Raw genomic sequence first — 17798 nt, 5'->3', positions numbered from 1 at the left:
TGGCCAAATCTGTCTCGCAGACGGACAGACTTGGAAACCTTTGATCTGATCCAATATGGCAAATTTGGGGGGCAGAAATTCTCTTCAGTTGGCACCTCAGGCACCCCAATGCTGTGCACTTAGTGCCAATTCTATTACGGAAATTAGTCTTTAGACCAGTGTATTGTAAACTGTGTGTGCTGTGGCACACTAGTGTGCCGCCCGAGATTCAATGGTGTGCCACGAGATGCCAGGGAGGAGGAGAAGCACTGGCTGATTGCCTGCAGGACGTGCCGCTCGTGGCGAGACGCACATCCTCTAGGCAGTCAGCTGGCGCCTTTGCCTTTCCTTCTCTCCACACCTCTTCCCTTCCAGCACCCCCACTGGCAGCTCAGGGCCCCATCTGGAGGGCCTTTGTGCATGCGTGGACATCATCGTATTGATGCCTGTGCACTTCTGGATGCCCTTGAGCCACGGCCTCCACATTTAGTGTGGCATGGCTTCGCAGAGTTTGAAAGACATTGCTTTTGACCCAGTTCTATAATGCAGTAGTCCACAACCCTCTCCTGGAGGACCACGAGCCAGTCGGGTTTTTGGGATAGCCCTAATGAATATGCATGGGGCAGATCTGCATTCCTATCATCTTCATTACATGCAAATCTCTTCCATGCCTATTTATTAGGGCTATCCTAAAAACCTGACTGGCTGGTGGTCTTCCAGGACAGGGTTGGGAACCACTGCTATAGTGTATGTACCCCTTACACGTGAAAATGTTTACAAAAATCCTGTGTACGTGTATTTCTACTAGAATGGGGCCTTGTGTTCCATTCTGCAAATACCTGCTTAACTTACAAGGAGGCCGAGCATGGGTGGGACCTGGCAGGGCTCCTATTTATCCACATAAATGTCTACCTGCGGCACTTACACCAGCTCTGTGTGTCTAAAAGTCATGCGTGAATGGTGAGCATGGAGAAAGAAGACACATCAAATGGTCAGGAGACCCTGGCAAGTGAGTTAGGAGAAGACAGAAGGAAAGAGGAACCAGAGCCTGAGACCAATGTGATGTGAAGAATAAAATGACCAGACAACATTATTTTCTGTTTTGTGATTAGAATATATCAGAGTTGAAATATGTATCCTGCTAGAGCTGGTGTTAGACATAACTGAGGACTGCAAAGCCCAGGCTGTGCTTCTTTACCTTCCAGCTGGCTTAGGGCTCTCTCCGACCAGGGGGTAGTTGCCCTAGTTACACTCCCCTAACACTATTCCTGCCATGTGTGACTATTAGCTTGATTTTTCTATGTAGCATTTAGTAATTTGACTTGGTTTTCTTGATAGTGGAGGGGATATTTGTGAGAAGGAGGAGAGGAGAGACGGGTTTTGTTGTTCCTTGCGCTGTATTATTTGTGATTTATAAAATGATTGTATGGAATATTAGGGTGTTTTTAAATACTTTAATAAAATCATAACTATTTGAGGCTTGTGCGGATGGGATCAGATGGTTTGTGGGGAGGGGCGGAGACAGAGACTGAGCTCTTGGGGACGGTGCGGGGATTGAGCTGGTGGAACGGGGACAAATTTTTCCCCCACATTATTCTCTGGTTGCCTCTTTTAAATTGCTCTAAAATCAGTGCCTCCTTAGCCTTTCATACCTAAGTGATAAGAAATTGAATGTCACCTTTTGGGATAGAAAGAACTTGCTTCCAAGGTAATAAGAAAAAGGTGCAGAAGAGACAGTAGAAATATTTTACCATTTAGTACGGACTTTGGGTTTATCTAATGGCTGTGATATAATTTGCATGGGTATATATATATTTTTGATCAGAGGCTTAATTGTTTGGGTTTGACGTTGGTCATAACACGATCATTCTGTTTCTAGTAGGGTTTGAATGACAGGATATTAACACCCCACCCTTGCTTCTTAGCCTTAAAGTAGATGAGAAAGCATTCATGTCCCTGGTTCCATACTGGCATTTAAACTGCATTTTTGGAGCTTAAAGCAAGTGTCCTCACTGTACTTAAATCATTCTGGGAGGGGTTACAACTTTGACAGGCCTCGGCTCCTTTTACTTCCAGTAATTTAACTACAATGGAGACATTACTGGAGTGAAAACTGCGCAAGCAGCTCATCAAAGCGCCATGGTTACTCAAGTATAAATTATGCAGACGAGGAGGAATAATTAAATTCTCATTTGCTGATTGTACATTTTGCTGACAAAAATAAAACAAACAATTTAAGGTACCCAAGGCCCAAGCAGCTGGGAGAAAATCTGTTACTTTTCAGGGTCGTTCTTTTTTCCAGGTGATTTAACAATGCAGTTTTGCTTATCATTCGGCACAAGCATGGCATGCCTTTTAATAGAGTGATTCCTGCCTATTAACGTTACGTGCTCAGCTTAATTTATTATTATGGCTATTATTAGCATATTTTTACAGTGTCTTTTTGCAGAGTGCTATAAAATGAACAGGTAAATGAGAATTTAAGAAGAAATTGGCAGGAACACTTACAAAAGAAAAGACTCCACTGGCGTGGAGTAAGAGAGGGAGGGGAAGGTTGAAAGCAGATGAGGAAAGGAGAAACACTTGGCAGGGATTTGTCAGTAGGTGAGACTTTTTTTAAAGAGTCAGTACAGTAGACTCTCAGTTAACCGGCACCCTCAGGGATAGATAGATGCCAAATAAATGTAGTGTGTGGTTGCTTGAGAGTTACTATGAAAAATAGGCCTAACTGTTACTATAGGCCATACTATGCCAAACCGTAAACTCTTCCAGACAAACTACGGACACAGTGGCTTAGTAAGGGGGAGGGGGGGCGGTCCGCCTCGAACGCTGTCTTGGGGAGGGCACAGGCATCGGTCATCCTTCCCACCCACCCCCTCTGTCACGCATGCACGCTGCTTTCCTTCCCTCCCCCATACCTCTGTAACGTTCCTGGCGCAAACAGCCACTCCCAAGTTGCTGTCACGCCAGCGTCGGCTCTTCCTCTGACGTCACTTCCTGGACCCGCGCCTAGGAAGGGACCTCAGAGGAAGAGCCCAAGCTGGCACGAGAGCAGCTTGGGGATTGCTGCTCACGCCAGGAATGTTACAGAGGAAAGGGGGAAGGGAAGCGTTGTGCGCATGGCAGGAGGGGGCGGGGAAGAACACAGAGGAGGGGAGCCACTGCAAAACTCCACCTCACTTCGTTTAGAGAAGGAGATATATTTGGGCGAAACGGGTCCTGTCGGGGCATGCTAGTACTTCTGCTGTTTGGAAGATGAATAAATGAAGGAATTATCCTATACATCTGGTTTGTTTTATTTTTAACAACACTGGAAAAGGACTGTTTATCCTAAATATTTACTGTACAATATATTGGAGGTGGCTGTTCTTTATTGCGAGATTCGCCACATATCTCCTTCTCTAAACGAAGTGAGATGGAGTTTTGGATTTGTCAAGGTTTCATTTACCTTACTTGCATCTTCTAATACCTTTTGAGGGGTGCCACTGCCCCAGACACCTCTCGCCCTTGCTACGCCACTGGCCGGACATGTGGTATGCAAAGCATGGGTATACTCAGGTGTGGCGTGCAGAGTTTACACTTACATTTCTGCCAGAAATTGATTGGGGAATGAGCCTTTTGCTTAATTCAACGGCCATGAGAGTTCTCTGAAGCAGCCGCCCAGACGAAACATGTTAGAACCCTGCAACACTACTTTGGCTGAACAGTTTTTTCATTTATACTTCACTTTCTCATATCAAATAATAGAGCGAACGTATGATAAGGAATTAGATAGCATGAGAGTAGGCTTTAAATATTAATACCAAATAAGTGTGGTGATTGACTATAAGAGGTTCCCATTTTGGGGCGTGTCCCCGTTTGCAGTCTGTCTACCATCTGGTTCTGAGCACTTTGGCTATTATATATTAATATTAACCTTGATACATTTATACAGCAGTGGGTGATCTTTTGGGTTTTGCACAGAATTGTAGTTTGGATCGACCCAGGATTTATATTTAGTATTCCTGATATTTATTGGATACTCTGGGGTGTGTACAGGCAAAGTAAAGCATTAATAGGATAGAAAGGAGGGTTATTGGTGACTGTTTTCTGTAGCAGTAGCTCCGATGCCATCCCAGTTGCACTGGAATTATCCAAGACAAAGTTTAATTCAGTGTTGTATGCACAGGCAGGCAGGGTGTACTGCTGTGAAATCTCTCTGAGAGGGTGTAAAATTGCTGCTGATCTGTTCAGGTTTAAAAAGAAAAAAAGAATTGCTGACTTGTCAGATACAAAGGAGACACGAACAGCCATTGCTTGAAAAAAAAAAAAAAAAAAGATACCCATTTGTTTTGGGCAGTGTTTCATTGAAGGTCTCAAGTGATGTCGCACCGTTCCTCCCCTTTCTGCCCAGGGTTCATTTTTGAGTCGCAGACAGAGCACTAAAATGTTGTAATATGCTAAACAAAAATTCATATCCAGAATATGTAATGATGAATTTATGCTTTCAACCTTGTGAGTGGTCCTGAGAAGAAGGACCTCATGCTTTCTACATTAGCAAAAAATTCCAGAGCAATGAAAATGCAGCCTATCGAACATCATGGCATTAGTTGTCCTCTGAACAAATGCAGCAGCGGAATAATTCAGCTTGTTTTGCTCCCTTTCTGCAGGGATTTTGCTGCAGTATCAATGCACTGCTGGAAGGGAGGGGTTAGGAGAAAAGTCTGTCCGCAAACAAACTCCATCAGTACTGAAACAGCCCATGAGTTTTATTTTACGACCCAGAAATTGCCTTGCAGTGGATATAAAACCTCGGTGGTGTAATCTTCTACAAAGCGGAAATGTTTCGATGCAGCAAAAAGAAAAAAAAAAGCTGGTGAATGTTCAGAATTCTTTTTTCATGCTCTGTCTTGAGTGTAATAAACAGTGCGCAGTTCACAAGCTCATAAACTTTCAAAACACAAATGTGTCTCCTGGTGTCACCGGCTGAGGGCGGTTGACTATTAAGAATGCCACACTGGTTGAGCTGCTGTCTCTGCACCCTGAGGTTGTGAGATCAAATCCCGGTGCTACTCCTTGTGACCCTGGGCAAGTCACTTAATCCTCCAGTGCTCAACGCTTTGAATGTCAGCTTGAAATGCCAAAGCCACAAAAAGGCAGTATACAAGTCCCCTTTCCCTTTCATCAAGCCAGTATCCAACAGAGGCCAACCCAAGTCCCAAGTACTAGACGAAAACCCAAAGAGAAGCAACTTTCCAGAGCCGATATTGTGATGTCATAATGCCTCATTCCACCAATACCTAAGAGCCAAACTCATCAGTGATGTCACAATGGCTCGATTGTCCTGTACTTGGCTCACATAAGAACATAAGAGCTGCCTTACTGGGACAGACCGAAGGTGTGGCTCACTGGTTGAGCTGCTGCCTCTGCACCCAGAGGTTGTGAGATCAAATCCCGGTGCTACTCCTTGTGACCCTGGGCAAGTCACTTAATCCTCCAGTGCTCAACGCTTTGAATGTCAGCTTGAAATGCCAAAGCCACAAAAAGGCAGTATACAAGTCCCCTTTCCCTTTCATCAAGCCAGTATCCAACAGAGGCCAACCCAAGTCCCAAGTACTAGACGAAAACCCAAAGAGAAGCAACTTTCCAGAGCCGATATTGTGATGTCATAATGCCTCATTCCACCAATACCTAAGAGCCAAACTCATCAGTGATGTCACAATGGCTCGATTGTCCTGTACTTGGCTCACATAAGAACATAAGAGCTGCCTTACTGGGACAGACCGAAGGTGTGGCTCACTGGTTGAGCTGCTGCCTCTGCACCCAGAGGTTGTGAGATCAAATCCTGGTGTTGCTCCTTGTGATCCTCCAGTGCCCAACGCTTTGAGTGTCAGCTTTGAAATGCCAAAGCCACAAAAGGCGGTATTCAAGTCCCCCATTCCCTTTGGTGCCAGTTAATCACCCAGTACATTGAGCTACTCCGTTCAGCTAAACTGAGATTCCCACCCCCCTTCTTAGTAAAATCGCTTCTTAGCTGCTGCCTTACACTTGCCTCTTTATACCTCTGTCATTGTATGAATGGTTGGTACCTTTGTGCTTTTTTGAACAATTTAATAGCTCCTAACTTAGACTTTTCTGCCACCATTTCATTATTTGTTCTGTAATCCCTACATTGAAGTGGGAGCTTATATAACATTTTAAACATTCACATAAGCATATTATCCTGTAGTAGAACTACAGAAAAGCTTGTACTACAAAATTGACCCCTATATTCAGCTAGAGGTTGCACTAGCCTTCTACTAGGGATGAGGGGAGATAATTCCTGCTCCCATCACCCTCCAGGGACTGGGGGGTCAGTGATTGTGTTGAGGAGGTAGGATGTGTGATTGCTGATGAGGGACACTACTCTACAGACGGGACCTGGAAGTTACCAGGATAAGTTTAGGACCAATGCCAAATATTGACAGCACCCTCATAACTCCCAGCTCTTTCCTGGCTTTGCCCCCTGTGTGCCTCTCATCTTCCTTGTTATGGCTGGCCAGGGCTGAGATTCAGCTGCACTGTCTGGTTAAATGCCTCTGAATATAGGTGGCTAAGCAGGCACAAGCAGTTTAAGCGGACAGGAGGTTCTCCTTCCCACTCAAATTGCTTTGGTATCAGCCCAGTAGTCCATACTGTTAAGTGATATAGACTTGGGTGTGTTTTGAAGCAGAGAAGGTTCATCACAGGTGCAAGATTGGCACTGAGAACCTGAGGAGCTGGGTTTGATTCCCATTGCAGCTTCCTATGACCTTGGGCTAGCCACTTAACCCTCCACTGCCCCAGGTACATAACTTAGCTTGTGAGCCCACTAGGGGCAGAAAAATGTACCTGAATGTAATATATGTAAACCACTTTGGTTTTCCGCAATGAAAGGTGGTATATCAAATCCATGACCTACTTAAAAATACAACAATGAAAAGGCACCCAACAATTCCACAGGTCAAAAGAGAAACCAGGAACAAAAAAACCCAAAACTGTGCAGTCAATGTTCTTGGAAAAAAAGATTAAAAGTTTATTGATACATATGATAAAATCCCAAAGAAGGCTCTTTAGTCGAAACAAGGACCGTGTTGCTACATGGATTTACACACTCCATTGCCTTATGATTTTACCGCATTGATTGGTTTTTAACCTTCTCATTGGGATTTTATTATTTGTATCAATAAGCTTTTAATCTTCTTTTTTTACCAAAAACATCAACGCCACAGTCTTGTTTTTTTTGTTTCCAGTTAAAAATACACACACGTGTCTCTTTCTACTGGCAAGCTCGTACATACACAAAATTACTCCTGCTTGGAACAACTATAACTTTGTGTTGGATCTTCCAGCTGATAACAGTACAAGGATGCCAAGTCCGCCTTCCCTACTACAATGTTACTTTCTCTATGAAGTTACTAACACTTTACTAGTCTTTTTGCTCAGGACAGAGGCTTCGGTCTGTGTGCAGAAAAGCTGTGTTACAGTTTCTCGCCCCCCAAAAAATGAAGCTGTCCCCAAAGGATAAATAAAATTCTTTAATAAGGTTATAATGAATTAAATTTTGTCCTAATCGGACTGCGGTGTGGTGTACTTGTAGCTGAAAGGGTATGATAAGAACGAGGTGACGCAGCACGATCCCAGTGCGAGCGTTTTGTGCAACTTGCTGGGCAGCAAAGCTGTTAAAAAACATCAGTCATTTCATATCTACATGACAGTGATTAATTGTTGCGTTCTGCCTTTGTATTGCACAGTGCAGCCGGGGTTCAGCTGTGAGCCTCTGACTACAGAGAGGCAGATTTGGAATGTAGCAGGCTGTTTCACAGGCTCCATATTCTCCACTGATTGCTCGAGAAGCGTAATACCGAGTCCAGACAGCGAAATCATTGGCTTCGTGTTAGGGACGTCTTCAAATTCAAAGAAGCATGCCTCTCGGTTCTCAGAAATTTCTAAAGCTTTTAGCTGACACAAGCTTGAGCATTTTTTGTTTATAACTTGAATTTCTTTTAATTGCTCTTTTTGGTTTTTTTTTTATAAGAAAAGGCCGCGTTTATTTTCAGAACCTCATTTTTCATGGCAAGACCTCATGATCTTAGATATCTAAATACCGGCTAGGTAGAATCAATAGCAGTGTTTTCATTATCAGCCAGATTTCAGAGAAAGTTTGAACTTTTATCTGATACGGTTTCTCTTAAATCAGATAAGCACAAGTCCATGTTAAAGGTTAATAAACTGAATATGAAAATGAAACCTTTTTAGAGGATTAACACAATGTGTTTTTTGACTAGCTTTCGAAGGCCAGAACCATCATCCTTCTGATCGCCCATCCACCTCCCCCTGTTTCTCTTACCACCTTTCCCCTTGAGTCTGTCTTTGCAAATGCTTTTATGATTCACATATATGTATTCTGCTATTGTTATCTTTTTCTCATACTGTCCTGACTTGAAGAAGGTGGTTCTGGCCTTCGAAAGCCAGGTATAATTTTGTTTGGTTTGCTACGGTTGCTCGTGTTCCTGTGGTACTTTGCCAGTCATTTTGGCAGGCCTGGTAGCACTCCTTGAATCATTTGAATAGGACATTTCAAAGCAATGTGTCAAAGCTGTGTTTCCTCAGTCCCCACACTTACCCATCTTCTTGATTTTTGAGAGCTTTGATAAGAACGGGGTAAATAGGTAGTATATCTGCCTGTATGCCACCCTATTGGCATGTTTCTACAAGACTTGGACAAGCTGCTCAGGGCTTTTTATGACGAAACACAGCAATAAAAATCATTACAAATTCCAGGAAATATGATCATGTAACTCCGCTTTTGGAAATTGCCCATTGGCTTCCAATTCCCCACCGTATCTCGTACAAAATAGCTCTTTTATCATTAAAAATCTGTCTGTTAATTCTTCCTTTATTTTTAGACGGACTAATACCATCTACCTCTCTTAGAGCCTTACATTCGGCCGACCAAAATCTCTTTATCTGTGCCCTCATTAAAGATCATTGGCACCAGACGCATTGAGATATTCTCAATCATTGTACCCCAGTTATGGAACTCCCAGAACCTGCTTTAGATAGATTGAAGAGTTCCTTAAAAGCCTTTGTATATAGGGATGTGTTTGAAAACTAAACCTGGAGGCTAGATCCTGCCAACCTTTACTTTGCCCACTCATGCAGTCTTATCTATTTTAAATTTTATTTGCTCCACTTGTTTTCCCCCATCCTATTTGTTCCTTTTCTTTTTAAAATTGTAGTTCTACCCTCTTCCCGCCTGTGTCAGGTTCGTCTATTCCTGCGTTTGTCTTAGTATTTTAAACAACCTTTTTTAAATATGTACACCGCTTAGAAATATCTTATAAGTGATTGTATCAAATTTTAAATAAATTGTAAATTGTTGTCATGAGTTGTGCCCAAAACACACCCCTTTCCTATTTCGACGTACTATAATATTGTTCTGCCTTTGCAAAATCAGGATTTAGATGTTTCAAGCACATGGGCATTCATTTTGGCCTTTTGAGACATCCATATGCTTCGAGAAGAAGCGTCATAGGCGTCTGTAAACTAAAGCAGAAATGGCAGAAGTTGCACCTACCTTCCAGGCCTAAATAGTTACACACGCACTCAAGCTGGTGTAAATGTCTGTACCTAGATAATTGGTCATCTATAAGTTGTGAACTTTCCAACATATCTAGTAGCAAAATACACACCATCAGATCATGGTGAATACTTTGCACATCTAGGTGTCCACATACACATGAAAATGACTTGATAAAATCACCCTCTGTTGCATATCACATGAGCCACAATGGCTCTCCTCTTTCCTTGTCTGGCACAAGGAGAGTATAAGAAAGCATAGATTTCCTCCTTCCCTTACTTTGGTGAAAGTCTAAGGTCTAATTTCCTAGGGGTATTTAAATAGTTCTTGGGTCAGTCAAGCAGTTCGATTTTAAGTTCCAGCCTGTCTGAATCATTTCAGAAGTTTGTCTCAGTCCGTCACGCTCGAAGGGATGCTTCACTCTTAACTGCTTGGAGCTGTATTTCCAGTGTGCGGCACAGAGCTAACTAAAGTGATGTTCTAAAAGCAATTATTTTCCGGCAAACATCCAACATTTCCTCTTTCTCCACTTCTAATACGAGCATGCAGAGTTGGATTTTTCAGGCTGAGTTACCTTTTCAAATCTGATACTGTAGGTGTTTGCTCCCAAATAGAGAATGTCCCCACAGGAACTCAGTTTTCCCATCCCGTCCCGGCACATTTTGTCCCTGTCCATACCCCATTCCTGCAAGCTCTGCCTTAACCACACAAGCCTCAAATACTTATAATTTTAAAGTGTTTGAGGTTTGTGCAGATGAGAACGGAGCTTGCAGGAATGGGGCAGGGACAGGAAAAGAACTGGTGGGGACGAAATAGGAAAATGAGTTCCCGCGCGGATGGGGAGAAATGTATCCCCTTGTCATTCTCTACTCCCAAGAACATACACGTTAAGGCACTGGTTCGGAGAAGGCAACAAAGAGCATGAATGGGGCAATTACAATTTGAGTCCTGGTTTCACTGGTTCTTAGCCCACCACTTGCACTAATCACTTAACTTGTTATACATAAGATTGTTCATAGTGAGTGTCACCTGTTGAAGATTTGAGGGGATGCCCGATGAGTTTTTTCTGGCTTGTAAACTTTCAAGCCTGCACTAATTTTGTTCCACTCAACAGTCATTTGTATTCATGAAAGGTTGTGCCTGAGACTTAATCCACAGCGGGCAAGATAGTGTAACAGCAGGATCAAAGCACTCTCTACGTCTGCAGGATCCACTTCGTTGAGTCACCTGTGTGCCAAGGGGGAGGAATGACGGTGGCACACGCTCAAAGCCCCGTCAGCTATTGCCCACATCTTCATCCGCCCTTATGCATTACAGATGTTGTAGTGATTGAACATCTACATGCTTCAGCATTTTTGGAACTATGCATGCAGTACTGGTGTTTCTGTACTCTGCCCTCCAGCAAGTCTTGGAGCCATAGACTCAAAGAAAACTTGGCTTATTTTTGTTGGTGCTTCCACGTTTCATCTATTCTTACAGTTGCTGCAGCGAGCAAGCATGTCCACTCTGAAACGATTGTGATGATATAAAGGAATAATAGTTGTAATTAAATGCTGAATTTCATAGTTTATGTACTTTTCGGGCCCCAGACGACAAAGTTTATAACGGTGTGAAGAAATGGGAAGAATAATGACTTGGTTTATGGAAGATGAGAGCAGATGATGAGTTCTGCTGTTGAGACTATGGCAAAGACATTACTCAGAGTAACAGCTAAACAGAGTTACTGAGGTTTGGGTGAAGTGTGTTGATTTAATTTAATTAATTTATCTGCAGTGGTAGGCCACTGTTCAAGGAAATATATCTGTCTCAGTAGATAACAACATAAATACAAAAGATACACATTAATATACATATACACAGGTCACCGCCATACACACAGACAAAATCTAAAAACTCAGTAAAAAAAGAACAGATATCATAATTGATATCCTTTGAATCTGGTCAGAATATGAACCCATTAACAGGCCCTGAAAGCTGCCTGGAACAAAAGGCTAAATAACTTCAGCATATACCCTGTAGGGAAGGTCATACCAATAACCCTCTATTACTTCAAATTCTTGTGTTTCGGCAGGATTGTACTGGACTAGCTCACAAGAAAGCACAGTCAGGTTAATCTCTCAGAAAAGCACACCTTACCTGTTCCTACCACTCCAGATACTGTCTAATTCTAGTACCAATTAAAAATCACCCCATTATAGGACCGAGGGGACAGAATATTCCCAGCATTCCTCCTCTCTGATAGTCGCAGACTTGAGTAAAATTGGAGATCACGTACCTTGTTAATCTAAATTCCACCAAACTGCTGGGGGTAAATTTCAACATCATAGCAAGACATTTAAGCACCAAAAAAATGTCCTGATTTAATTCCATTGAATACATGGTGAGTGATAATCTTTGCTTTATCTTACACCTCTCCGTATTCTTTGACACAGTTTATAAATTCTACTCTTAAATCAGGAAAGTGTTTATCAAAGTTTTTCCACTTTGTATATACAGTATTCTGCGTTTGAAAAACTGGGCAGCTGTAACTCCTGAAAAGACCATCTCCCTCCCCCTCCCCAATAAGAGAAGCATTGCTTCCAAGGAAATGGTTAGTGACTCATGACAAAACTCAGCCTTCTCTATCGCCAGCCCCCTGAGGCATCCCCCTGCAGAGTCCTTCAGTGTTCTATTAGTGTAACTTGATCAAACCTTCCCAGTTTTTCCAGTTTTAATCTCTGCTGAAACAGTAGCAAACAACACTAGCGCTAATGATAATCTGAAAGGTTGCTAAAAAAAAAGACCAGCAGGAAAATGAAGTGCCTCTGAGGGTTTCTTGTCAGACATTATTTGGAGATCACACCTAAAAGATACAAAAGGGTAGGGTCAGTCCCGAGGACAGCTACTAAAACGGTCAATGATCTAGAGATGGGAATAACTAGTGAGATAAATAAATTTGCAGATAACACAAAGTTGTTAAATTGCAAGAGGACCTTGTGAGACTGGAAAACTGGGTATCAAAATGGCAGATGGCGTTTAATGTGAGCAAGTGCAAAGTGATCAATGTGGGAAAGAAGGAACCTGAACTATAGCTATGTAATGCTGGGTTCTATGTTAGAAGTCACTGGCCAGGAAACAACAAGAGGGGGAGCTATTTTAGATTTGGTCCTTAGTGGAATGCAAGGAGTTAACTGTGTTGGGTCTGCTGGGACACAGTGATCATAAAGTGATCAAATTTGAGCTGATACCTGGAGTGTCATCACAAAATAAATTTACTGTAGAGGCATTTTAATTTTCAAAAGGGCATCTATGATAAAATGAGGAAAATGGTTAAAAAGAAGCTAAAATGATCAGTTGCAAAGGTTAAGACTAAACCAGGCATGGATGTTGTTTAAAAAATACCATCGTGGAAGCCCAGACCAGGTGTATTCCACATATTAACAAAGGTGGAAAGAAGAGGAAATGAGAGCTGGCATGGTTAAAAGGTGAAGTGAAAGAGGCTGTTAGCCAAAAAAAATCCATCCTTTAAAGAATGGAAAAAGCATTGGCAAGTTAAATGCAAAGCACTGATAAAGAAAACTAAGAAAGAATATGTAGAGAAACTTGCCAAAGAGGCAAATACTCGTAACAATTTTTTTAGGGACATCAGAAGCCGAAAACCTGTTAGGGAATCTGTAGGACTATGGATGATTGTTGAAGTGATCAGCATTTTTGAGTGCCCTTCTGGTAAGAGCAGTTAATGTAGTTGGTTTTAAAAAAGGTTTGGACAAGTTCCTGGAGGAAAAGTCCATAGTTTGCTATTGAGACAGGCATGGGGGAAGTTACTGCTCTGGATCAGAAGCATGTAATGTTGCTACTATTTTGTTTTTTGCCAGGTACTTGTGACCTGGATTGGCTGCCGTGAAGACAGGATATTAGACTAAAAATAAATTTGTCTCAATTTTCTGTAACGTGTGTACTGTTCCTGTAGCTCATTATTGATCCTGTAGTACAGGGGTGTCAAAGTCCCTCCTCGAGGCCTGCAATCCAGTCGGATATTCAGGATGTCTCCAATGAATATGCATGAGATCTATTTGCATGCATTGTATGCTAATAGATCTCATGCATATTCATTGGGGAAATCCTGAAAACCCGACTGGACTGCGGCCCTCGAGGAGGGATTTTGACACCCCTGCTGTAGCATGTAGATTCACTATAGCATGTGTGTTCTTAGTTTCTCCATAGCATGTACGAAGACCATCTCAAATTTGCTGTAGCTTGTTATTGATCCTGAAAACTACTGTGTGTGTATCCTTGTAAGCGTTCTGGGCTCCTGGGGAGGACGGGCCATAAAACTGACTAAATAAATAGATGCACCATTGGTCTGACCCAGTAAGGCTGCTGTTATGTTCTTATCCATCAGCCTCTAAGGATTTATGGAAGGAGATGGATGTGGGCATTTGGAACTTATGTGGTAAATTAAAGACTGCTTTTCCTGTGTGTGATAAATTTCATCTGTGTGTCAACTGTTTGTCTAGTAACTCAATACTGTAAAGTTTCTACAAAATGGTGGCGAATAACCAGGCATAAAATGGACAAAAACAGGCTGTTTATAATAGGTTATCCTAACCTTTGTCCCACATCAAATGGGTTTGGAATGTTTAAATCAAGAATAGAGCCTGGTGTTTTTGCTTTTCTCCTGTATTGTCCTTGCTCAAAGTGAGTTTAGGCTCCTTTGCTGTCTGAATATTTTAAAGTTTCCAATATTTTTTTCTTTTGCTTTTAAATATTGCTGTCACCTTTTGTGCTTCAGTACAGTATTGCAGAATCAGCATCGCACATAATCTGGGGTGTAGGATCGCTACCTTGCTCTCACACTTTTGCATATGCTGGCATGTTTAAAAAAAAAAAAAAAGCCTAGAATGTTTCATGTGGATATAATTCAGTTCTTTTTGTTCTTCCAGGTGATATCCTAAAAGGGAAGATAACAGTTCGCAAAAACAGGAAGGATCCACGTTCCCTTATCATAACCCTTACAGTAAACAACACAATGCAGACATACAGCCTTCAGTAGGAGTCCTGTGGGCACCAGAGTTCCATTTATTTGCTAAAATCTTTGTGGCCAAAATAGTGGAAGAACTGTAAAGTCTCTGCCAGAAGCATTTTTGGGTTTGATTTTATAAAATGTTTTGCCCCCTTTGGTCTAATGATTCTTTCTTTTTTTTTTTTTTTTAAATGAATCTGGTCACATATGTGATGAATCTGTTTGGTCTAGTCAATGAGCAATGATCTGGTTCTTCCCTTCACATAGCGGCATCAGCCCAGTTTGCTCCCACCCTCTCCCCATTCACTACCTTTATGATAGGGCAAGAGAGGAGGAGAGTCTGAAGATGAGAAGCCATGGCCTATATTCTTGGACACTTCAGGGTATTCCCCCCTCTGGTTATAGTGCAGTCATCTTTATTGTAGCCTAGACTTGTCCAAGTTCAGTCCTCGAGGGCTACAAACAGGCCAGATTTTTAGGATATCCCTAATGAATATGCATTAGAAAGATTTGCATACTCTGTCCATTGTATGCAGATTTCAGGTATATTAAATAGGAATAATCTGAACATCTGGTCTGCTTGCAGCCTCTAGGGACTGAACTTGGAGAAGTATGCTTTAGGCCTTGGCAGGACAACCCTCAGCAGAAGCTACAGATTGCAGCTTCCTTAAAAACCTACTACACGCGTATTTGATGTGTCACCCTTAGGTGTCGCTATTGTGCAATAGCTGGGTAGCACCTATCCGTGTTCTGAAAAATAATGGCCTCTTTGCGGCTTCATACCAAGGGCTATGCGAGCAATGCATCTGTAGCGAGTGCAAAAATAATCCCAGCCCACTGTCTCCTCATCGGTGGTGGAAAGGCAGCAGCACCAGTGAGCAGCTTGTTTGGCATGCAGTTGTAGCTTGGTATGATCCAGCTTCTCCCTTTTAGTTTACTCAGCTGATATAGCACAGGGTCTCCTAGGTATTGTTTCTGCTTTTCTATGGTACATAAACATCACAAAGAATTACCCTCAAGTGAACATTAGTGTTTGTATTTCATGATTACTTATATAAAAAGCATCTGATTATCATCGCACAGAATACTCCTTTATAAATGTTGTTGTATTGGTTAAACATTGGTTGCTTTTTGTCCATATGTTGCTCTGCAAATATTTATTCTTAAATCGTCACTTGGGGTGGGGGAGGTCTATAAGTAGGTCTAGTGTTCCGGATTTCTACAGTGAATAGGGATATAAAGTGTAGGACAAAACCTAGTTTGCACATGAACATCAGCTCCCTTTTTAGCCTTTACAGACTGGAGTTGAAAATCTCTGCTGCTCCCTCCCCCCCACAAACACTTTTAAGTATGTGATGGCCAGAGGGGAGCACCATGCTAGTCTGCAATTCAGAGTAGCACAGTGGTTAAATCTATAGCCTCAGCATCCTGGGGTTGTGAGTTCAAATCCTCGCTGGGCAAGTCACTTAATCCCCTCCATTGCTCCAGGTACATTATATAGATTGTGAGCCCACCAGGACAGACAGGGAAATAAGCTTGAGTACTTGAATAAACTAATGCAAACTGCTCTAAGCTCCCCTTGGAGAATAGAAAATTGAATAAATAAAGTTTGGTTGCATCTTGAAGACAAGTGTATTGTAAACTGTGTGCTGTGGTGAATTTATGGGTAGGCCGGGAGAGGCGCGTCCTGTAGGCAGTCAGACGACACCTCTCCGCATCCCCACTAGTGTAGTAATTGCAGGATTAGCAAGCTCAGGTCCCCATCTGGAGGGCCTTCACACAGATGTTGACGTGATGATGTCATATAAGCATGTGATGTCATCGCATTGACATCTGCGCATGCCCGGAGGTCCTGCAGGTACGGCCCTAAGTTTAAGGTTTGCGAGACACTGTTATAGCCTAATCCGTTTGAAGTATCAGCTTTCAAGGAGCAGCCCACTTACATCAAATGCAATCTTCACTTTGCTTTCTTCTTCTTCGCCAGGAGAACAGATGGTTGGGTCACAATAGAATTTGTAGTAAAACTTCTAAACCCAATTGAACTCCGCCAAGATCTTCACAAGTCCTCTGTAGAATGCTAGAATTAATATTGTTTTAAATGAGAACTGTTAATTCTTGAAAAGTAATCTCTGAGGAAGTTGATCATTAAAGTGCAGGTAATGAGTAGTTTGCTAATTAAGGGCTGTTATCTCCAAAGTAGATGAGTTAACAACTGTGCTAGGGCCTGAGCTTGAAAGGTTGGTACATAGCTGATTTATTAACAAACACTTCCTTTTGTTTTGCTTTACTTTGAGGCAGATAAGGGAAATACTTTGAAGGCTGCTGCTCTATCTTTTAAAATTATTATTTATTTACAAATAAGGTTAAGGCATGCATGTAAATGGGATCAGGAGAGTAAATAAGGAAAATAAAAAGATTGAAAAATTAAGCACCACAAAGGGTGATTTAGCCAATACCTTAACAGCTTCTTTTTGATATAAGAGAGTATGGATTGTGGACATCACCATTTACATTAGCACTCTGCCCTTTCCAGGGTTCAGAGGAAAACTTAATTTTTACCCTGAGATGTTTATGATGTCCTAAGGTGTCATCTCACATGGCAGGAACCTTTGCCTAGAAGAAAACACCTGTGACTCAGTGGTTAAAGGCACTGCTTCCATTTTCCAAAGGTCATGGGTTCAAATCCCAAGTATGGTCAAATATCCCAGCACATATTCCTATTTTTTAGTGCCATTCTGTCATCTGCACATTGATGATGTCACAATGATGTCAAGAGTGTGCATCAGACACGTCCACTTGCTCTGATGCACAGCCATTGTGAGTAGTGTATCTCTTTTTCTTTTCTTAACCATTTGGAAATGAAGTTTAGTATGCAATATATATATGTTCATGTGCTTTGCTTGAGTAATGCAGTATTAAACATTTTATATCCTCTTTAGCCCAAATATAGAAGTGTAGTATGCAATATATAAATTTTTTTCATGTGCTTTGCTTAAGTAATGCATTATTAAACACCAAAAACTAGAAGCCCCGTTCACCTATATGCGGACACCTCCATCACGTCTAGAAGACGCCTAAGCTGCATCCACCTAATTGATGCCTAGCTAGCACCCAAATCACGGTCAAAAGTAGACCTGCTTTTGCAAGCTGTCCTCTTAAAATGAGGATTTAGAATGCAATATATATATATATTTTTTTAAATGTACTTTGAGGAACATAGTGGCCAAAAGAGGAATT

General features: G+C 41.9%; 1 protein-coding gene across 2 annotated transcripts in view; it reads left to right on the top strand.

Moving 5' to 3' along the window:
* The window catches only part of PRMT3 (protein arginine methyltransferase 3), a 91825-nt gene extending 75635 nt beyond the window's left edge, over positions 1 to 16190 (top strand). Inside the window, exon 15 of one of the 2 annotated variants that reach the window (XM_033928475.1) lies at positions 14482 to 16190. In XM_033928475.1, coding sequence (XP_033784366.1) covers positions 14482 to 14591 — 110 coding nt within the window. In that variant the 3' untranslated portion in view covers positions 14592 to 16190. The remainder of the gene's footprint in view (positions 1 to 14481) is intronic. The other variant, XM_033928474.1, reaches the window with a different exon arrangement.
* Positions 16191 to 17798: the final 1608 nt, after the last annotated feature.

Source organism: Geotrypetes seraphini, chromosome 19 (assembly GCF_902459505.1).
Source record: "Geotrypetes seraphini chromosome 19, aGeoSer1.1, whole genome shotgun sequence".
Classification (NCBI taxonomy): Eukaryota; Metazoa; Chordata; class Amphibia; order Gymnophiona; family Dermophiidae; genus Geotrypetes; species Geotrypetes seraphini.
This window is presented reverse-complemented; position numbering and strand designations above follow the sequence as displayed.